This window comes from Hordeum vulgare, chromosome 6H (genome assembly GCF_904849725.1).
Source record: "Hordeum vulgare subsp. vulgare chromosome 6H, MorexV3_pseudomolecules_assembly, whole genome shotgun sequence".
In the NCBI taxonomy this organism is placed as follows: Eukaryota; Viridiplantae; Streptophyta; class Magnoliopsida; order Poales; family Poaceae; genus Hordeum; species Hordeum vulgare.
In genome coordinates this window covers 188,795,409-188,818,952 of record NC_058523.1, presented here as the reverse complement: position 1 = coordinate 188,818,952, position 23,544 = coordinate 188,795,409, and the positions used below count along the sequence as shown (strand labels likewise).

Genomic DNA, 23,544 nt, shown 5'->3' with positions numbered 1-23,544 from the left:
ATTGTCCATATCTCGATATATTCGAAATATGGAGTATTCTCCCACAAGAATATATAACACAACATAAATAAACCTAACAGGGGGTCCCACTGGCATTGACACCAGGGCCCCCTAGTGTAAGACATGTGGGCCATGTGGCCCACCTATCAGTGACTAGCTACAGAGGAAAAATTAAAAGGGGGAGAGGGGAATCGAACCCACAACCCCTTGGTGGGATTCACACCACCCCACCACTCGACAACGCATGTGTAGCTGCTACTGGGGTGCTAACAGAGGTATGCACTTATCCAACTACCTACCGCAACAAAGAACAAAATGCCACAAAAACCACTCAGCAGGGGGGGGGAGATCGAACCCACGACCTAGTCGGGCTACGATGTGGCTACTACTAGCAGAGGGGCTCAAACAAAGATAAACAGGGTAAAGTCGCCGGCTTCTCTCTCGGCCGCGACAGAGGAACCACGGCGTCGCCGGCTCTCACTAGAGGGGATGTACACCGACGGAGGTGCGGGTGCCCTCGGTGTCCCATTCCGAGGGCTAACCCGCCGCAATCTACAAGGGCAAGGTCCCGAGCTGCGCAAGGTTCTGCCAGCGGCGGCGATGGCGACTGCAGCAAGCTTCAGCGTTCTATGCGGCGACTATGCATGGGATCGAGTGTAGTGATAGGGGTTTCGCTTACAGAGGGTTTACGCGTCGGGGATCAGGGCAATGAGGAGGCCGACGAGTAGCCGCTACAGGGGGTTCGGGCTCCAGTTTCCCACCGGAGATGAAGACGGGGTCGAGTTGTGGTGGTGCTCCGGTCACCCTAGCGACGGGAATGGAATGACGGCAACACCCTCGAGCCTCTAGACATATTCGAAGCGGTGAAGGGCGCAACCACGGACGGGGACGGCAACAACGACGGGCGGCGCAACCCCTGATGCTCACAAGAACCTCTGAACCTCTCTCTGCACTCTCCCTCTCTTACCTGACGAAGAACAAGGGGGCGAGGGAGAAGGGTGGCGGGAGCGCGAAGGAGGAGGGAGGAGAGGAACCCTAGGTCTGCCCCGGACATCGAGGGGTATTTAAAAGGGGAGGCTGGCTGACGGGCGCCTTGATGTCCGTGAGAACTCACGGCGCTGGCGCTCTCTCTCTCTCCGTCTGAACCTGACGGAGGAGAAGGATGGGGCAGGTTCGTCGCGAGAGGGAAGGTGGGTCGCGGCTGCATTGGCTATTGCTGGTGCTGCTGGTTGCCACTGCGCCTCAGAAAAGAGAAGAAGCCCAGCTGGGGTGCTGCCTCACTCTTGTCTCAAAAAACAAAAGAATGGCAGGTTTTCCATTAAATAAAACCCATACATTCCAAAAAATCACACAAAATAAAAGAGGGGGGTTTGGAAATAAAAATAAAATACCTCTCGGCCCACATAATTATGAACTAGTTTAGAAAAAAATGAATTGGCATTTTTCTAAAACAACAAATAAACCCTTTTATTAAAATAAGGCATTGTTTTAAAATAAAAACCAAAAGAAAAAATAACACCGAATCAGAGGGGGTGTGGCCCACCTTCATAAGAAGATTTTTAGAAAGTGGGGACATTTTATTGGGGCAAAAACAACAACTAAGAAATCTGTCTCTAATATAATTGGAAATGAGGGAGTTTTGAAACTATGGTGCAACAAGGGCTTTTGAGGTGGATCTTGTTGCACCCAATCACATTGCAAACACCAAGGCACATCCACACATGCACTCACACTTCATACCAAGGTGTAACACAAACAACAAAAGACAAGAATAAAAGAAGTGATGATCTGAATGATGCCATGATGCAACATAAAATGAAGACACAAACTTAAACTGTTTATTCAAATCCAACATGCCAACAAAGGAAGGTTGCCATACAAGGAAAGATATTACAAGAGGGGGAAGGAATTGCATTGGGGCTGTTACAACTCTCCCACACTACAAGAGGATCTCGACCCAAGATCTATGACTAGAAGAACTCTGATAATTTGGAACGGAGGTGGTCCTCGTGCTCCCAAGTGGCTTCTTTGTCGGAATGGTGTGACCATTGCACTTTGAGGAACTTTATTGACTTATTGACTGATTGACTAGGTGGTTCTCTCTCAGGAAATGGATCTGGATATGACGTGTGTGTTCTGAGTGCTTCTCCCACGAATAAGAGGTGCGTGAAGGGGTATATATAGGCAGCAACCAAAATCCAACGGTTACACACAAAGAGGCAAACTCGGTGACACCGAAGTTGAAAACTTGGTTCTACCGATTAGCACAAAGGTGTGAACTTTTGAATCTCGGCGAGACCGATATATGAAACTCTGTTGCGCCGAAAATATGGCTAATGGTTAGATGGCCAAACTTGGTGGCACCGATACTCAAACTCGGAAATTCCAATTTTGTGTATCGAGGCACCCGAAAGTTGGTCACCCAAACTCGGTAGCACCGATATGGATTCGATTGCACTTATTTGGTGGGAATAGCTAGGGTTTCTGTCTGAGGTCAAACTCGATGGGTCCGAAATATGAAAGTTGGTGACGATGAATTTGTGTATGTGGAATTTGACAGAATGGTAAGTGGGAAAATGACTGAGTATTTTCGTGGCTAACTTAGAGCACTCTGAGCAATCAGTTCATTTTACTACCTCACCCCTTTCAATAGTATTGGCTTTCCTATGGACTCAAATGTGATTTCTCACAAAATAGAAAATGAAGAGTCTTCTAGCTTGAATATTGAGCCTATATTATTCCTTTCTTGCATCAAGGGGCATCTCGACATAAACCTTTAGCCATACCATCTTTTGGACTCCTCTAAAATATACTTGGAAAACATATTAGTCCACTGATGCATATGTTGTGATCAATTATCAAAACCACCCTAGGGAGCAATTGTGCTTTCAATCATGAATGTCTTTAGATTTTCATAATCCTCAAGATTTCAAATTCCTCAAAATTTCAATTCTTAAATGTTTTTGAGCTTTCAATGTACTCAACAGCCTTCACTTATTGCTAAGTCTTCAAGTTGGTTTTTATTCTAAGTGAACGTGATCAGACCCGTCTACCCTCTATGCTAAGCTCAACCCAAACTATTCTCAAATATTCATGTGCGTTCTATTTGACACTTGTTCAAAGTCTACACTGAATCCTTGTCAGCTGAAGACTTTGCTAACAAAATCCTCAAAACTTCAAAAATGCAAAAATTCTGGGCATTAACACTCTAACCGCACCCACTACCCACGATGGGATAAACATGATATCCACTAAATCCACCGCTTCGTACGTGGGTGACGTGTTTCATGCGGAGCGGAAAAGCCAGGGGTGTTTTTTTCCGAGGATTCACTTCGAACCGCTTTCACCTGAGCTATAAATAGCCCCCTCACCCCTTCAATAAAAACTCTTCTCTTGATCTCATCTTCTCCTCTCAAGCTCCAACCTAGCGCCGCCTCTAGAAATCTTCGTCGTCGGTGAGGAAAAGCTTCACTGCCTCGACCTCGCCGTCGCCGGACTCATGTCGACCGTGGATCATCTTCATCCATCGTCGCCATAGCTGTCTCCAGTCGTTATGTTAGGGAACTAGAGATCTAAAATGACGAGCTTCAGTTCTACACTTCTCAGTTCGTCGTGTTCTTCACACAGGGTAATTAAAATCTAATTTTACTACCCGTGTTGATCTTCATTTTTACCTTGGAACGGTCAAAAATGTTATTCCTCAGAAAAATCTTCAGATGAACGCATCCAATGCCTAGAACACTTGATGAATTTCCCTAAGACACCACATTCTTCACAAGATTCCTCAATTGTGTAAATTTTCGAATCTGCACAATTCTGGAACCCAAGACCAGAATGGTTAGTGAAATTCTTCAAACATAGTATTGGTCAAATTCCTCAACTTGAGTCATTTTTAAATTTCCTCAATTCTGAGAACGCATATGACCTCTCCAAATTCTTCGGACCTATACTCTGTTCACATGTACAAAATGTCAGCTCATGAATCACTAGGTTCTCATCAACTTAACTCATTTGCATCATATCTTGAAGGAAATCTACCCTTGTCATCAGATTCATCAAGAGTTAAAATTCCTCAGCAAATTCCTCAACCAAAGAAAATGGCTGAGAAACAGAACAAAGGTGGCAAGAAGCTAGAGACCAACATTGCTTTCGAAATACCTGAAGAGGTATACTTTGACTACTGTACGTGTGATGAAGCAATTCATGGCAAAGAAACCAAAGAGAAGCGCAAGGTAAGGCTTCAAAGAATTGAACGCAACTGGGGGAAGGATTGGAAAGCATACAAATATGTCACTCCCAAGTATGCCAGAAAGTTTGCCCTCAAGGATCCTTGCAACAGACCCTCACTGGGAGAACAACAAAGTGCTCATCCCTCAAGCATGCCCACAATTGAAGATTATCCTGAGGACAAAGCCAAGCATTTGGCAAAACTGAGGAAAGTCCCAAAACAAGCAGCACAGACCGCACATGAAGCATCTACAAATGAAGCTGCTGCTGCATCCTCCTCTGCTGCTGAGGCTTCTGCCACTGAACCTGGTCCACAAGAGGCTGAGATGAAGAAAAATGAGGAGTCAAAGTCCTCAAAACAGAAAAATCCTCAATCTGCACAAAGTGCTGCTGCAAAGTCCTCAATCACAGAAAAGTCTTCACCACCAATGCAATCTCAGTCAAGTGTGCAACCAACAGGGCCCCAATTCCCTCAAAAACATCTGTATCTGGTTCTTTACACAATTCCTCAGGACTGATCCGAAAGATGAAGAAGACAGCTGGGAGAGGAATAAGGCCAAGCCCAAAGAAAGTGGTCCACAACGTTCCTTCTGCATGCAAAGATTACGAATATGACGATGATGCACTTGAAGCCATCATTAGAAATAAACAAGAAAGTGATGCACAAGCAAAAGGTACCACCATTCCTCTCGCACTGGATCCAAAGGTGGTACTGGATTTCATTGAACTCTGGTTTGAAGATCCAAACACACCCATTGATGACTTGAAGCTTCCACCTGGACCTAGTCACATGGTGGCCTCTTTCACCAATGAAGAAAAGAGGAAGGCTCGGCAAGCCAAACAAGCAAAAAGAGCAAAGACTCAAAAGGAGAAGTATTTGCAACAAAATCTGTTGAACATGTCGACAGAGCAGCTTGTTTCCAGTCAAGCTCAGATCAAATTCCTCAGTGAGAAATTCACAAGCCTCAATACTGACAGGAAGGGCGCAAAAAACCGATTCGTCATGCAAGCTACTGAAGTAATAGAATATTACAACAAAAGGGTTGTAATTCCACCGCAACCATCAATTCCTCACACCAGCACGACTGAAATGCCTCAAGACTCTACCAATGAGCCTGTTGTTGATGAACCCACCAGGCGAGCTAATAAACCTACAAGGCATGATGATGAACCTACTAGGACAGCTAACACATATGATATGCTTGAGGAAAATGCTCCTTCACCAAAGTCTTCAAAGGTGAAGAAAATCACTCTTCCTTCTGCATTAGAAGTAAAGAAAACAAAAGCTGCTGAAAAGGAAGCTAAAAAGAGAAAGGCATCAACTGCTTTAGAGTCCTCTCAAGCAAAACGAGTGAGGACTTTGGAGAGTTCCTCAACAGCTCAAATTGATGCCACACGAGAAGGCGATGAAGAAAAGGAAGAAAACAACTCTGCTGCCTCAACACCCATGTATGAGGAAATTCAAGTTGATCAAATTCCTCAAGATCAACTTCCTCATGATGAAATTCCTCAAGTCTCAACTCCCCCACCTCAGAACACAGAGGTGACTGCTTCAAAAAAGATGGAGATGTGGACATTGGCTTCACCACACCGGTGATGCATGATGAATTTTGGGCAAGAAGTCACCCAAATTCACCACTGGCCACTCCAATTCCTCAAACTCATGTGTCACCAGCGGCCATTGAAGTTCTAACTCGATCTGAAGCACCAAATACTTTGACAAAGTGTGTATCAGTTCATGCATCAGTTGATGAACCTCAAAAGGTTGAAGAAACCACTGTACCAGAAATTGATACATAGGCATAGCATATTCCTCAAATTGAAGAACGTGTGCCTCAAGAGACCGCACCTGTTCAAAATGAACAAACTACTAAAGCGTTGGTTGTTGAAAATCCTGAATTAATAGTCATGGTGGTTAAATTCCTCAAGATGATGAAATTTCTTAGCTAAATCTTCAACCAAAGCCTCGTCAGCCTTACTCAAAGAGGCCAAAGTTTCTGAAAGCAGATTTTTATGATGAACATAATTTCTTTGTCAGTCCAAATCCATATGACAAGATTCGAATGAGGCATAAGAAGTCCTGGACCCGAACACACCTCAGCTACTATGTTGATGTGCTAGTAGAGAAAAAGAAGATCTTTGACCACACGCATATTCTTCATGGAGATATGGAAGAAATTCCTTGTTTTACACCTGACTCAGTGTTCTTCGAGATGCAGGGCTACTGCAATTCTGCACAGATATATGTGACTGGAATACAGAGAGTATTCTTCATTTCTATGCCACTTTGCACATCTGTGGTGACCCCAAAAACATCAACACTTGGGTCATGTACTGTATGACTGGTAATACTGACTACACTTCTCGATCCACTGAATTGTTTCGAGCTTTACAAGTCCCAATTCCTTCAGATGAAGCAATATGCCTATCTGATGAAAAAAGTTGCCAAATCATCTGATGGAAGTCCTCATGAAGCCTTTAGCTCCGTGCAATCCTCCAAGGACTCAATTCCTTGTAACAGAATTGAAATATGTGCCCCGGACAGTCTACAAGACCCTGGCCTATGACATCGCTCCTATCAAAGGCCATGATAATGAAGAAGATGTTGTTGGGATCATGAAGAACATATTTTTCAACATAATTCATGGAATAAAAATGAATATTCATGACTTCTTCTTGCGGACTTTGCCCAACAATGCTTTGTCACCATTTGAGCTGAATATTTATGCGCCTTGGATCATGAGATTCATCAGAACGAGATCCTCAATGCACTATCAGTCTGATTCTCAGAATCACCTCAGTTACCTGCCTCCTCTTCAAGTCATCGAGAAATTTTTCGAACTAGTTGAGGGCAAAGGCAAGTCCGTCATTGATGAAGGAAATCGACCACTGGATGGTCAATTTCGCAACGTTGCATCCTATTCTACCTATGATGACACTGCCTCCCAAGAATGTGATGGAGCAAAACCTCCAAGTTCAACTATCCCACGGGTGATGACTAACCTAGAGATTATCCTGAGTTTTTACAAAAAAGTTGATCAAAACCATAAGTGGGTTAAGCGTCAGTTTGCCTCCATTGTGAAAATCCTCAATACTACTCAGAATGCTATGAAGAAAAACCATTACTATCTTCATGAGGTATTTGATCGCACTTGGGCCATACTGTCTCACCTCAAGACTCCTCAGGAACTGAAGGAAATGGAATTCAATCAAGACTTTGACTCGTCATGTCCACCAAAGCATAAATTCAGGAAGACTCCAGTTCCTGACTTCGTGGACCGCTCATATTCCTCATTTTACTCTGTCGATGAAGATGAAGAACTTGTTGATACTGCAACTGGCCCAACCAGGAAGAATGTTTGCGCTCCTCCTCCACCACAGAAGTGAAGTTCTTGATGGGTATTAGTCCTCAGTTTCATCCCTTTTCGTCACTTGATGACAAAGGGGGAGAAATTTGAGTTAGTCTTCAAGCGGGTATACTATATGGGCATATAAACTTTATTAAGTTACAAACTCTCATTCTTATGAATTTTTTTATGTAATGAGTTGTAACTTAAGCCCGATGGTGGTCTGACACTTTTGAACGTTTTTCCTCGCATGCTTATTCCTCAAGTTAATTAAATGCATGCATGCTGAAATTCGTCACACACCATTTTTCATCATGCATTTCAAATTCCTCATACTATATGTCAAATGCATGCATGAATTACAAGATATAGGGGGAGATCTCCATGATACAAATCCTCAATGTGCATTTGTAGTCCGAAGCAAATTCATCAAATATGCCCATCTTCACGGGGAATTTCTCTATATCTTGTTTTCAAATTCCTCAAACTTTGTACTTACACTTCATATTTTTATCCCCGTTGAAAACATAACCTATATGTTAAGTTCATCTAGTGCCCCTTAGTGATTTTGGTGGATTGAGGACCTATATGTTAAGAGACTAATATGATTGTGAGTATACACATGCCCAATAAGTCACTGAGGAGTTTGAGTTATTCGAGGAATATCAACCCCTAAAAATGTATGTCTTTGGGTGAAGACTCTGGTCATTCCTTGAAGACTTTGATAGCGAAGAAATATCTACTCCTCATGAAGACTTTGAATATGAGAAAATATTCTGAAGACTTTGAAGCTCGAAGATTTACTCTTTCTGTTTCATTTTCTTCTTTCTTGAGTCATAGGAACACTGTACTATTAAATGGGGTTGAGGTAATACTAAAGAAAGATTTCCTCATCATGCTCAACTCAAAGCCCAAAATACCAAACCCTCAGAGTGAAGCCTTTGAAAATCTCTCGCGAAATAGTCAATGTCTTCAGTAACAAAGGCGAAGTTCTTCTGGTCGTTGAAGAAATTGCACTAACTGATGAATTAGGATTTCGCTAGTGCGAACTGCCTATTAGTGAGGAACATGAAAGACTTGAGGACTCTGACAATTGAAAGATCCAACCATTGTCATGCCGCGCGCCACCTGTCCCCAATCTTATCCACACAACAGTCATGTCATTAAGGGCATTAATGTCAAATCATGTCGGGATGCTCCCGGGCTATAAATAGCCGCCCCCAAAACCACTAGCTAGTTGGCTGCTCTCAGAGAAACTAACACTTGTCATTTAGAGCAACCCATTCCTCAAGGACTTAGCGAAAATCATCAAGTGAGGAAAAAACCAAAACACCCAAACCAAAACCAAAACCAAAACCCAAAGTGATTGAGCATCACTGAAGAGATTGTTCCTGTGTGGAACCGAGGTTTGTTACCTTTGAGGACTGTGCATCCTCCAGATGGTTAGGCGTCAATGGTCTAGAGCATCCAGCAATCAATTGTGGATCGCTGGGTGACCGAGTTTGTGAGGGTTTGGAAGTCTGCCCTGAAGACTTACGACGAGTGTTGGGCGAGGACTGTGTGTCATTAGCTCAAGTAGACTATAGTAGGGACCATTTGTCCCGGGACTGTGTGTCGTTTGGTTTGAATACCAAGCTGCTCCAAACCAGATGTACAACTGACAAAGTAGTTGGAACTGGGTCATCAAACCATTGTCGTCATCGAGCTACGGGTTCTATTTCTTCAACTCTTAGATTTCCTCAATTGCATGTTGATGACTTTGATCTGCACTGTTTGAAGAATTTGGCTGAAGCCTTTCTCTGAAATACTCACCTCAAATTCTTAATGCGAGTTAATCATCACCTGCTTATCCTGTTCACGTGACCTGTGCAAACCGAATGTCATAACTTACTCTGAGGACTAAGCTATTTCCGCGCTTGCATCACTATTTGTGTATTTATTCTGCAGCACTCAGTTCATGATAGATGAGTTTCCTCACTAGGAATTTCCTCAGTGATGAATTCGTAAAAATCGCCTATTCACCCCCCTCTAGTCGATAAAACGCACTTTTAGGAATGATAGACTACTCATATCAACAAGGAATTCCTTCTCTTCCGGGAGCTCATTCAAAAATAACTCAAATTTAAGAGTGCTTGGCTTGGAGTAATTCTAGGATGGGTGACCAATCGGGAAGTTGGTCCCGGGTGCACACGAGTGAGGACAAATAGCGCAGGAAAGACTACTGTTATCCTGTGGGACTAATCTAAGATCCCACCAGGCGTAACGGGGCGTTACAAAAAATAGGCATTGGTTTAACAACAAAAATCATGATGCTCCTTCTATTGTGGTTTTGCAGAGAAGCCAAGACCGGGAAAAAACTAAAGAAAGAAGAATGAGGATCAAGATGGTTATGGAGAAAAACTACACAAGGGGGCATGGTTGGAACCCAATACGGTGAGGAGTATTGTGCTTTCTATTTCTGGTTGTTCCCCCCCTCGATATTTTCCTTTAGCCAATTCCTTCTGTTGTTATTTTGGTTGTGATGTGGTATGTAGGCTTGTATTTTGTAATATCATGTTCCTTCAACACCCTAAGAATGAAATGATTCTTTAGAAAATATTGTTAGTGGATCCAAAGTTTTGCTAATAGAGAGTGTGGCTATCAAAGCCAATGATGACGTGGGCCATTACCTTTAGATGAAAAGAGGAATATGCGAGAGCGACTGCACGTCTCCAGTGTTATTTAATATTATTGCTATCATGTTGACTATTCTATTTGATCACGACAAGCAGGGCGGTCATATTGTGGGAGTAGTGCCAGACCTTGTGGATGGTGGACTCTCTATTTCGCAATATGTTGATGCTACAATTATTATTTATGCAACGTGACCTGGATAAGGCTCGAAACCTAGAAGTCTTCCTTACATATTTTAAGCAAATGTCCGGTCTTAAAATTAACTTCCGCAAGAGCAAATTGTTCTATTTAGAGAAGCCAACGAGACATCGACCGGTTACGTTGACTTGTTTGGTTGCGCGCAGATACGTCTCCAACATATCTATAATTGTTGATGGTTCCATGCTATTATCTTGTCAAACTTTGGATGTTTTGTATGCCTTTTATATCTTTTTTTGGACTAACTTATTAACTCGGTGCCAAGTGCGAGTTCCAGTTTTTTCCGTGTTTTTGACCCTTTTCAAAGGAGAATATTAAACGGAGTCCAAACGAAATAAACTTCCGAAAAGATTTTTTCCGGAACAGAAGATATGCAAGCGGCATGAGAACCAAGGCACAGGCCACCAAGGAAGGCCACAAGCCCCCTAGGCGCGGCGAGGGGGGCCTGCGCCTACTAGGCTTGTGGGCCCCCTGTGGCTCGTCTGCCCTACTTCTTCCGCCTATAAGTCCCCGAAAAATCCCAAACCACAGGGAGATCCACGAAAATACTCTTCCGCCGCCGCAAGCTTCTGTCTCCGCAAGATCCCATCTGGGCTAAGTTATGGTGCCCTGCCGGAGGGGGGATTCAGATACGGAGGGCTTCTTCATCAACAACATTGCCTCTCCGATGATGCGTGAGTAGTTCACCATAGACCTTCGGGTCCATAGCTAGTAGCTATACGACTTCTTCTCTCTCTTGGATCTTCAATACAAAGTTCTCCATGATCTTCATGGAGATCTATTCGATGTAATCTTCTTTTGCGGTGTGTTTGTCGAGATCCGATGAATTGTGGATGTATGATCAGATTATCTACGAATCTTATTTGAGTTTCTTCTGATCTCTTATATGCATGATTTCATATCCTTGTAATTCTCTTCGAGTTGTGGGTTTTGTTTGGCCAACTTGATCTATGATTCTTGCAATGGGAGAAGTGCTTGGTTGTGGGTTCATACCGTGCGGTGACCTCACCCAGTGACAGAAGGGGTAGCGAGGCACGCATCGTGTTGTTGCCATCAAGGGTAAAAAGATGGGGTTTATATCTATTGCATGAATTTATCCCTCTACATCATGTCATCTTGCTTAAGGCGTTACTCTGTTCGTCATGAACTCAATACACTAGATGCATGCTGGATAGCGGTCGATGTGTGGAGTAATAGTAGTAGATGCAGAAACTATCGGTCTACTTGTCTCGGACGTGATGCCTATATGTATGATCATTGCCTTAGATATCGTCAGGACTTTGCGCGGTTCTATCAATTGCTCGACAGTAATTCGTTCACCCACCGTAATATTTGCTATCTTGAGAGAAGCCTCTAGTGAACACTATGGGCCCCGGGTCTACTTCACATCATATTTTCAGCCTTACACTTTTACTTTGTTGCACTTTCCGCCTTCAGATCTCACTTTGCAATCAATCTTGAAGGGATTGACAACCCCTTTATAGCGTTGGGTGCAAGCTCGTTTGTGTTTGCACAGGTACTCTCGACACTTGGCTTGATTCTCCTACTGGATTGATACCTTGGTTCACAAAACTGAGGGAAATACTTACAGCTACTGTGCTGCATCGCCCTTTCCTCTTCAAGGGAAAAACCAACGCAAGCTCAAGAGGTAGCAAGAAGAATTTCTGGCGCCGTTGGGGGGGAGGATCAAGTCAAGAATAGTCTCCCGTCAACGTGCCAATTTCTGGCGCCGTTGCCGGGGAGGATCAACTCAAGAATATTCTTCCTTCAACGTGTCAATTTCTGGCACCGGGGATTATTCTAAGTGAAGCTTATCCAAGTAACTGTCGCAAACTCATCTCTTGCATTTACCTTTTTTGCCTCTCGTTTTCCTCTCCCCCACTTCTGAAAAACAAAAATTACAAAAAATATTTGCCTTTTTCGTTCGCTGTTTTCATTCGCTTGCTTTCTGTTTGCTTGTGTTGCCATGTGCCTTCAATATGCTTGCATCTTCGCTTGCTGAAAATCTATTGATATGGATCCTCATCCACTTGCTAATCTCTTTAAGAGGTCAAATTGCTAGTGAGTTGAGAGCACTTGACTATCTTTATGGATTTTTGCTTGAGATGCGTGAATCTGAAAATCGTGATGAAGAAATTTATGAAGTGATTCACGAGGGCTCCTTGAATGAAAATCATGATAGCAATGGTTTCACTATAAATCCTATTAGTGTCAATCATGCTAAAAATATGCAAAACCCTAAGCTTGGGGATGCTAGTTTTGCTATGTCCACTACTTGTTGCAATAATCATGATTGGGGTGATGATCTTTCTTATGATCTTGAAAATTTGTTGAAGCCTCATGATGAATATGATATTTGCAATATTATTGAAAGTGGGTTTGGAGAAGTCATGACTTCAATTGATGATAATCCCACTATTTTTGAAGAGCGTCAACTTTGCATGCATGTGGATCATGAAAAGAATATCCTATGTGATAGTTACATTGTTGAATTCGAATATGATCCCACGTGTAATTATTATGAGAGAGGAAAATATGGTGGTAGAAACTTTCATATCACTAAATCACCTCTCGTTATGTTGAGATTGCTCTTGTCTCTTTCTTCTTCCTTGCATATGGTAGCTATTGGTTGTCTTGATAATTTGTTTTCCTATAAAATGTCTATGCATAGGAAGTATGTTAGACTTAGATGTGATTTTCACATGTTTCATGATGCTCTCTTCGTGTCCGATTGCGATCTTTTATGTGAGCATCATTGAGTTATCAATGCCTAGCTAAGGGCGTTAAACGATAGCGCTTGTTGGGAGGCAACCCAATTAATTTATCTTGGTTTTTTTCTTTCTGTTTTGTTGTGTCCACACCATAATAATTCTGTTATGATTGTGTTTTTTATGTTTCATTTAGTGTTTGTGCCAAGTAGAACCTTTATGACTAGTTTTGGTGATGGTTGTTTGATCTTGCTGAAAAAGACAGAAACTTTTCGCTCACGAAATTATTTTTAGTTCCTATCCAGAAAGAGCTTTTGAGTTGATTCTTTTTGCTGCTGGTTTATATGCCAATTTCCCTAATTGTCATAAATGTTTAGAATTTTTGAGATACCATAAGTATACGAAGTATACAGATTGCTACAGGCTTGTCCGTTTTTGACAGATTCTGTTTTTGTTGTGTTGATTGCTTATTTTGATGAAACTATGGATTGTATCGGGGGGTACTAGCCATGGAAAAGTGAGAATACAGTAATCTAACACCAATATAAATAGAAATCAAGTTTGCCACAGAACCTCAAGAGGTGGTAGTTTGTTTTCTTGTGCTAATGATATCACGAGTTTCTGTTTAAGTTTTGTGTTGTGAAGTTTTCAAGTTTTTGGTGATGTTCTCATGGACGATGACATAAAGAGTGGAAAGAGCTCAAGCTTGGGGATGCCCAAGGCATCCCAAGCCAAATTCAAGGACACCTAAAACCCTAAGCTTGGGGATGCCCCGGGAAGGCATCCCCTCTTTCGTCTTCAATCCATCGGTAAAATTACTTGGAGCTATATTTTTATTCACCACATGATATGTGTTTTGCTTGGAGCGTCTTGTATCGTAGGAGTCTTGTCTTTTTTATGTGTCACAATCATCCTTGATGCACGCCTTTTGAGAGAGACATGCACTCATCGTGAATTTGCTACAATACTCGTTGAGCTTCGCTTATATCTTTTGAGTTAGGCAATTTAGCTCACATGTGCTTCACTTATATCTTTTGAGCTAGATAACTTTGCTCTAGTGCTTCACTTAGATCTTTTTTTAGCACGGCGGTGTCATATTTTGGAGAAATAAGAACTCTCGATCTTCACTTATACCTTTTTGAGAGTGATCTCTCTGAGTAACTTGGTAGTTGGCTTGTGCTATGAAAGTAGTCCCAAAGATGATAGGTACCCCAAAGAGGATACAATAAAACTTCCATCTTCATGTGCATTGATTAGAAAGAGAAGTTTGATTCCTCTCAATTAGTTTTGAGACGTGGATTTGGTAATATTAAGAGTTATGTTAGTAAGGTGTTGTGAATCTAGGAATACTTGTGTTGAAGTTAGTGATTCCCGTAACATGCACGTATGGTGAACCGCTATGTTAGGAAGTCGGAGCATAATTGATCTATTGATTGTCATCCTTTGTGTTGCGGTCGGGATCGCGCGATGGTTAACACCTACTAACCCTTCCCCTAGGAGTATGCGTTTAGCACTTTGTTTCGATTACTAATAAAAACTTTCGCGATAAGTATGTGAGTTCTTCATGACTAATGTGAGTCCATGGTATAGATGCACTTTCGACTTCCACCTTTGCTAGCCTCTCTAGTGCCGTGCAACTTTCGCCGGTGCACAAACCCACCATATGCCTTCCTCAAAACAACCACCATACCTACCTACTATGGCATTTTCATAGCCATTCCGAGATATATTGCCATGCAACTCCCACCCTTCCGTCTCATGACTTGTGCCGTCACTCTCATATTGCCATTGCATGATCATAAGATAGCTAGCGAGTCATACGCCAAGCTAGATTGTTGCACATCCCGGTACATTGCCGGAGGCATTTCCTATAAAGTCGTCATCGTTCTACGCTTTGAGTTATGAGTAAATAAAAGTGTGATGATCATCATTATTAGAGCATTGTCCCATGTGAGGAAATAAATAAAAAAAGAGAAAAGAGGCCAAAATTTGCCCACACAAAAAAATATAGGGAAAGAGGCCAAAGAGCCCAAACAAAAAAAGAGAGAAAAAGAGAGAAGGGACAATGCTACTATCTTTTTCACACTTGTGCTTCGTAATAGCACCATGTTCTTCATGATATAGAGTCTCTTGTTTCGTCACCACCATATGCTAGTGGGAATCTTCGTTATATAACTTGGCTTGTATATTCCAATGATGGGCTTCCTCAAAATTGCCCTAGGTCTTCGTGAGCAAGCAAGTTGGATGCACACCCACTAGTTCTCCTTTTGAGCTTTCACATACTTTTAGCTCTAAGTGCATCCATTGCATGGTAATCCATACTCTTTCACATTGATATCTATTAATGGGCATATCCATAGCCCTTTGATACGCCGAGTCGATGTGACCATCTCCTCCTTTTTGTCTCACAACCTCCACCACACTCTATTCCACCTATAGTGTTATATCCATGGCTCACGCTCATGTATTGCGTGAGAGTTGAAAAAGGTTTGAGAAAGTAAGAGTGCGAAACAATTACTTGGCCAATACCGTAGTTGTGCATGATTTAAATTGGTTGTGTGGGGATGATGGAGCATAGCCAGACTATATGATTTTGTAACGATAACTTTCTTTGGTCTTGTTATTTCGAAAGTTCATGATTACCTTGCTAGTTTGCTTGAAGTATTATTATTTTCATGTCAATAGCAAACTATTGTTTTGAATCTTACGGATCTGAACATTCATGTCACATGAAAGAAGTTACAAAGGACAAATATGCTAGGTAGCATTGCACATCAAAAATTCATTCTTTATCACTTCCCTACTCGAGGACGAGCAGGAGTTAAGCTTGGGGATGCTTGATACGTCTCCAACGTATCTATAATTTTTGATGGTTCCATGCTATTATCTTGTCAAACTTTGGATGTTTTGTATGCCTTTTATATCTTTTTTGGGACTAACTTATTAACTCAGTGTCAAGTGCCAGTTCCTGTTTTTTCCGTGTTTTTGACCCTTTTCAGAGGAGAATATTAAACGGAGTCCAAACGGAATAAAACTTCCAAAAAGATTTTTTTTCGGAACAGAAGATACGCAGGGGGCGTGAGAACCAAGGCAGAGGCCACCAGGGGAGGCCACAGGCCTCCTAGGCGCGGCCAGGGGGTCGTGCCTAGCACGCTTGTGGGCCCCCTGTGGCTCATCTGCCCTACTTCTTCCGCCTATAAATCCCCGAAAAATCCCAAACCACGAGGGAGATCCACGAAAATACTTTTCCGCCGCCGCAAGCTTCTGTCTCCGCAAGATCCCATCTGGGGCACATTCTCGTGCCCTGCCGGAGGGGGGATTCGGATACGGAGGGCTTCTTCATCAACACCATTGCCTCTCCGATGATGCGTGAGTAGTTCACCATAGACCTTCGGGTCCATAGATAGTAGCTACATGGCTTCTTCTCTCTCTTGGATCTTCAATACAAAGTTCTCCATGATCTTCATGAAGAGCTATTCGATGTAATCTTCTTTTGCGGTGTGTTTGTCGAGATCTAATGAGTTGTGGATCTATGATTAGATTATCTATGAATCTTATTTGAGTTTCTTCTGATCTCTTATATGCATGATTTCATATCCTTGTAATTCTCTTCGAGTTGTGGGTTTTGTTTGGCCAACTTGATCTATGATTCTTGCAATGGGAGAAGTGCTTGGTTTTGGGTTCATTCCGTGCGGTGACCTCACCCAGTGACAGAAGTGGTAGCGAGGCACGCATCGTGTTGTTGCCATCAAGGGTAAAAAGATGGGGTTTATATCTATTGCATGAATTTACCCCTCTACATCATGTCATATTGCTTAAGGCGTTACTCTGTTCGTCATGAACTCAATACACTAGATGCATGCTGGATAGCGGTCGATGTGTGGAGTAATAGTAGTAGATGCAGAAACTATCGGTCTACTTGTCTCGGACGTGATGCCTATATGTATGATCACTGCCTTAGATATCGTCATGACTTTGCGCCGTTCTATCAATTGCTCGACGGTAATTCGTTCATCCACCGTAATATCTGTTATCTTGAGAGAAGCCTCTAGTGAACACTATGGCCACCGGGTCTACTTCACATCATATTTTCAGCCTTACACTTTTACTTTGTTGCACTTTCTGCCTTCAGATCTCACTTTGAAATCAATCTTGAAGGGATTGACAACCCCTTTATAGTGTTGGGTGCAAGCTCATTTGTGTTTGCGCAGGTACTCTGGACACTTGGCTTGAGTCTCCTACTGGATTGATACCTTGGTTCTCAAAACTGAGGGAAATACTTACTGCTACTGTGCTGCATCACCCTTTCCTCTTCAAGGGAAAAAACCAACGCAAGCTCAAGAGGTAGCAAGAAGGTCATCACCCTTTATCCATTTTTGGTATGGTCTAAAGACAACATACAAACACATTTTCTGCTTCAGATCTTTCACAAGCTGAGACGGTTAGAGATTGATAAAATGTCCTTTATACAAAAAAAATTGTATTTCCTACACCGAGCCTGGTGTGTATACCTTTTGAACCTCATGTATGGTTGTTTCATCGCAGGGTCTAGCTTGGCTTGGCGATGAGCCTTTTTTGCGAGAAATCTTTCCATCTATTAATCTTCAATTAATTTAGCACATTAAATAATATAAATAATAAAAATTACATCCAACTAGCGACGACTACAAACACTGAAGAGAGGTGAAGGTGCGGTGCTATCATCTCCATCCTTCGTGGGAGCCAAATAAAACTTGTTCTAGTAGATAGTCGGAAAGTCGTCATGCTAAGATGACCCAAGAAATAGAACAACGACCATCATAGATGAAGAGGACCGTAGATCAGAAGGATCCAACCTGAAGATACACAAGCATAGATGAACAATGACTATCTACTACAAAAAGTTTTGCTCGACTCTCATGAGGGAGGGGTGATGACGGTGACGCGCATTCGGCTCGCTCAAGTGCTTGTAGTCGCCACTAGGTGGTTTACGCACATGGATGTAATTTTTTATTTCTAGTGTTCTTTATACTGTCTTGATGGATGATGAATAGATCAAAAGTTTTTTACGCAAAAAATAGATGAACACCGACCAAATCCAAGCAAATCTATCTAAGATTGATCCGCGAGAGACACACCTCCACATGTCCATCAGCGATGCTAGATGCACCACCGAAACGAGGGCTAGATAAAAAAAACTTATTCCACTTTCTGTCAGCCGCACAGACTTGCCTCGCAGAGTAGGACACAAACCATCGTAAAACTCGAGGAAAGATCTAAAAATGAAACCCTCCAACAACCGAGGGTCGGGATCCAATCCACCCCACATGACCCCAAGGTCACCGAAGACGAGTTGGATCGGCGATGACGACGGAAGGCAAAAGAACCCTTGTTTTTTGGTGGCCATCATGATGAGCCTTTTTTGCCTGCTAAGCTTTGATATTTTGTTTTCGTTTTGGTTTCATTACATGGTTAGTAATAACTTTGTGGCATTCTTTTTAATGTAGGAAAAATCTGTTCCCGTGCCGGCGGACGCGCGCTAGATTATGTTTCTACGACCAGAATTCAAAAACTTTTATCTCTTAAACCGTTAATTCAATCGATGATCCGTTTTCGTCGTTGACTTTGTTTCGATGAAATCTTTAAAACTAGATCCCATGTCAACATGTTTCGACAACATTTTGTTTTTGCTCATACTTACCACATTTGTTGCACTTACTTGTCATATTAGTAAGTACCTACTTGTCTGATAAAAAATAACTTAATTGCCATATTTTTGAAAATTGCGTATAAATATGACATCTCGGCATAGTCCAACTGACAAGTAGAAACAACTTTTTTTAGTCGATTACGCGCAAAAATATGACGACTCAACAGATATGACCACAAGAAATCTTTTTTCATCATCGTTTGTAAATATGACAGCTCGCTTAGTTAAACTAACAAGCACATAAAATAGTTTTCTCGCAAAGTTGTATGTAAATATGACAAGTTGGCATATTTTCAAATTGACGAACATAACCTATGACATGCTTTTTATATCATGTATAATGAAAACTGCTACAAAGTTTTGTACGAAACAACATTAAAAAGTGTCAAACAAGTTGTATTTTTAAAACTAGTGTGTAATGTTATTTTTTTGGCAAGCTGCATGAAATAAAAATGGTAACTTGACACAACTAAAATGTAAAAATAGATGGCAACTAAGTTATTTGTGACTGGTCACTAAGTTGCTAATATACCGATAACTAAGTGATAGTAATCTGGCAATTACCGATGAAAAAAAAGATGTTGAAACATATCTATATGGGATCTAGATTCGAAGATCTTGTCGTGAGGAACCTAATTGTTAAAGCGGATCATTAATTAAATTAATGGTTTAAGAGATAAAAAAATTTAAAAACTCAAAACTAGGGAAATATTTGCTTACATCAAGCTGATGTATTGGTTTGCATGCATGCATGAAGACGTGCTTGTGGCCAGGAACAACGATATTATGCGCAAGTAGGAATAAAATTACACGGACACGTGATGTTCATTTATTCGCTGGAAACTGATTAGGTAGCCGCTGCATGATAATGCATCGGTGCAGCACCGTTTTATAGTACTGTCCTTTAATGTAAATCAACGAGGAGGCTCGTTTTTTCAAAGAGAAAACGAATTGATCAAACCATTGAAGATACGTGCAAGCATCCTGCTGCTCATTATATTATCTCTTTTTGTAGGAAGAAGAAAAGAAAAAGCACAAAGGAAATAGTGCATTGGTAGGTAGAAGACGAGCAAGCAAGTCCTAGTTTATTCCGCTCCCGGTCCGCATGCTTAGCATATACTAGTACAACTCGCCTTCATAGTTCTATAATCAAGCAATGTACTTACACTGGTATATTACACCAAAAGTGGATACAGGAATCTTCCTCGCCGGTTGTGAACATGCGCTGCCTGTCCTGCTGCGGCACCACCCTGTTTACGGCCCAAACCGAGCGAGATCACATGTGAACACACACAAAACCTTTCCATGCATCATCATCCCTGCATGATGCAACGGCTTCCTGAGCCACCACCGTAGGGGACCGAGGGAAGCAGTCAGCACTTCCGTGCTTGCCAGCACACTTTTCTTGCCAGTCATGGAAAAATCGTGAATATAATCCATGATATAACATGTGAACTTGTATATTCAACCAAAAACGTGTCTAATTGTGACAAGAGAGAACAAGAGCTACTGACTAGTGTACTTTGGGTTTAACACTTTGCTTCCGAGACCGAAAATGTTTTTTATGCTTGATTTAATCATTTAGATGTGTAATAATTATGTCACATTAAAATTAAATTACTACCGTTGAACATGAGCGCACCTGAGAGATAGGGTGACCCAGGTTGAGCTCAGCGCGGCAGCAACCGAGCTCAAGGCATCTCTAATATGCTATAAGATATTTGTTGATAAACTTTGTCACCTAAAATATATAATGATGTGGCAATAAATAAATATAGAGAAAGAGAAAAGTTATATATAAATTAACAAACATCTCTTGCATCAGCTCCTAGATTAAATAGAGAGCAATTACATTTATTTTATTTTCTTCTATTAGATAATTTAAATGTAACCATTGTAAGAAAATGACGTTTTGGAACTCCGTCTTCATGGGGGCTGAATTTTTTGAAAAAAATCAAAATTCGAAAATTTTAGTTTCAAAAAATCAGAAAAAAATATACAACTAGACCAGGGTTAGATCCGTGTGTGTGCAAAATTTCAGATCGAAATAGTTTAAAACGCGACCTGCATAAAAAAATAAATTCATAGTCTGAAATGATGAATAATAATATGTGTTAAAACATCTCAGATTTGTCTTTTTTACACAGCCCTCCTTTCAAAGTATTTCATTCTAAAAATTCACATACTTGTGTATTATACATTCATCTATCTATATATTTTTTTCAGAATTTTTTAAAATGTAAAATACATTTTTTTTTATAAAATTTGAAATTTGTTTTTGAAGGCCTTCATGAAGCTCGACCTTCAAAAGCAATTTTCGCCATTTTAATAATATATGATCCCTTGTTGATTGATGATAAGGATAATTTTATCAACAAGACTAAGTACGAACATATTGAAGATGCCCTTAACACGGCTCAGACTCATTCGTATCGCCAGGGTACTCCACGGTCAGCGCTCCGTCGCCCGCCGCTGGACGGCCGAGTCCGCGGTCTACACGCGTCCGGCGTTTACCTGCGTGGCCGTGGAACCGCATGCCCGTTTCGCACCCAACAACAATCTTCCGCAGCTCTCCATCAATTAATCGACCCCTTCTTATTTTAAAGTAATCATGAAGATATATACTGAAGATATGTTTACACAAAACTAAAAGTAACTGAGATGGCAACTGCATGCGTATACGAAGCAAACTGAGCCCAGGCTTCCATCATCGTTCTTTTTCTCATCTTACGACAAAAGAAAATGACAGGTGGTTTTATGTACAGAGGAAATGCAAAGGGCGGATCGACAACAAAGGGTAAATCATCTACTGCTACTACTCCTAATTGGCTAATAATCCATTCGCACACCAAGAGTCAACAGCCTGCCTGCCTGCCTGCCTACCAAAGCAACCAGACACCAACGGCACAGCAAGAAACCCAAGAAAGAAGCAACAGGATCAAGCAAAAGCAGGGGAAGGGGGCGGGGACGGGCTGGGCTAATCTAGCTCTGGTAACTAATTATGCACGGTGGCGGGCGGCGGTTCGGACGGTGTGTGGTCGGTTAGTAGGAGTAGGCGGTCCTGTGCACGGAGCGGTCGCGGAGCATGCCGCGGTACAGCGCCTCCCGGTTCGCCGGCATCCGGTGGTCCGATCCCGTCACGCTTCCCCTGCACGTCGGCTCGGCCGCCGCCGGCGCCGGCGGGGACGTGGAGGAGGACCTGGCCGCGGGGAGCGCGCCCTCATTGTCGACGACGCCCTCGGCGAAGCGCACCCGCTTCTCCCCCTTCCGCCGCAGCTTCCCACCGCGCGGCCGCTTGTCTGTTACGCCAATAATCAAGAAACCTCCGTCAGGATCCCGTGCACAAAGACGAAGAAGAAGAAACGTCACGGGATCAGCAGCGGCCTACCTGAGGGGGAGGAGAGGCATGGACGAAGGGACGCGGGGTCGTCAGAAGCATGGGCGTCATCGTCGAGGCTGGGCTTGGCGAAGCGGCGGAGGGAGAAGAGGACGAGGGAGCCGGAGAGCGCCATGGCAGTGGCCGCGGCGAGCGCGCCCATGGACGAGGAGGAGGAGGACATGGTCGTGGTCGTGGCGTGGCGGGGGTGGGTGAGCGTTGGAGGCTGGCTGGCTGGCAGGTGGCTGACTTGACTCGTGGAGTCCTGCCCTGTTTCGGGTTCGGTGCTGGTTTGGTTGGAGCGCCGGGGGCGGCACTGCTATATAGGGCGAGGAGGGCAGCATGGCTAATCTGCGGGAGGGAGACGGGTCGCGGTGTTTGGACTCAACACAACACCCTGCTTTAGCGAATTCCGTTTCGAATTCACACGGCGCTAATCATTTTACTTTTCCTTTCTGTGATGGCCCGGTAGGAATAGGATGACACTAATAAAAGTACAACGTAATAACTTCCTATACAAGACATAACGTGGGACTCGTTGTCTCGTTGTTTAAAAGGAAACAAAAATACACTAACGTTCTAGATATACATAGCAAATCCCTTTAAGAAAATAGAGGCGGACACTCACAACACGCTCCACACTTATCCGTACGAAGGTACACACTCTACGTAATTAAATGATACACAAACATTAATGTAGAGCTCGGTTTATAGGGAATGCACGTGGTTTTAGGTCATCGATTTGATTAACTAAATATGTGTTATATGTCGTAAAAAATACCATTAGATTCTCAAAAAGATGTGGTTTCTAAATATTTTTTTTATCACATATAATGTATATTTAGTTAGTTAAATTGTTTACCTAAAACTATAGACATGTCCTATAAATCGAGACAAGGGAAGCAGCGTAACGGGATCGAACCACGGGATGCCCAGTCGTGCGGCCACCTACATATAGCAAGACGGTTAGCCATGAGATCTTTCCAATAAAAAAGATGATAAGTAAAAGAATTGCATGTAGACTCAACCGGCGTCCTTCATAACTTTCATGCCATGAAAATAAGAAATGTGTCCTCAAATTGTAACTTATAAGCCCACCAACCGAATAGACGCCACTAATAGAGGCTGAGCCAAAACGGAAGGAAATTAGGAGCAAATCTGAAGGGCAGTACAAAGAGTGACAAACTCTAATATAGGCAACTGAGGTAAAGTAACGAAAAGACTATATTCAACAATTGTTTGGAGCACAATGCTTCTTCCTTGAGTTGATGGCAAAGAAAGACTCGGGAATAACTGTTTTCACCCTTCTCACTCTTGTTGTAGATG

The 23,544-nt window shown here is 42.4% G+C and overlaps 1 protein-coding gene across 1 annotated transcript; it reads right to left on the bottom strand.

The window, feature by feature from the left end:
• Nucleotides 1-21,521: 21,521 nt before the first annotated feature.
• Nucleotides 21,522-22,514, bottom strand: LOC123402657. The gene is made up of 2 exons (XM_045096590.1): nt 22,231-22,514; nt 21,522-22,141 (listed from the first exon to the last, which is right to left on the bottom strand). Exons 1-2 carry the CDS (start codon nt 22,400-22,402, stop codon nt 21,885-21,887), a joined length of 429 nt encoding a protein of 142 aa, XP_044952525.1. The 5' UTR covers nt 22,403-22,514; the 3' UTR covers nt 21,522-21,884.
• Between the last annotated feature and the right edge of the window lie 1,030 nt (nt 22,515-23,544).

Coding starts and splice junctions, on each gene's coding strand:
- LOC123402657 (XM_045096590.1), bottom strand. CDS start 22,402: ATGTCCTCCTCCTCCTCGTCCATGGGCGCGCTCGCCGCGGCCACTGCC. Junction 22,142..22,230: donor ATGCCTCTCCTCCCCCTCAG/GTAGGCCGCTGC, acceptor TTGGCGTAACAG/ACAAGCGGCCGCGCGGTGGG.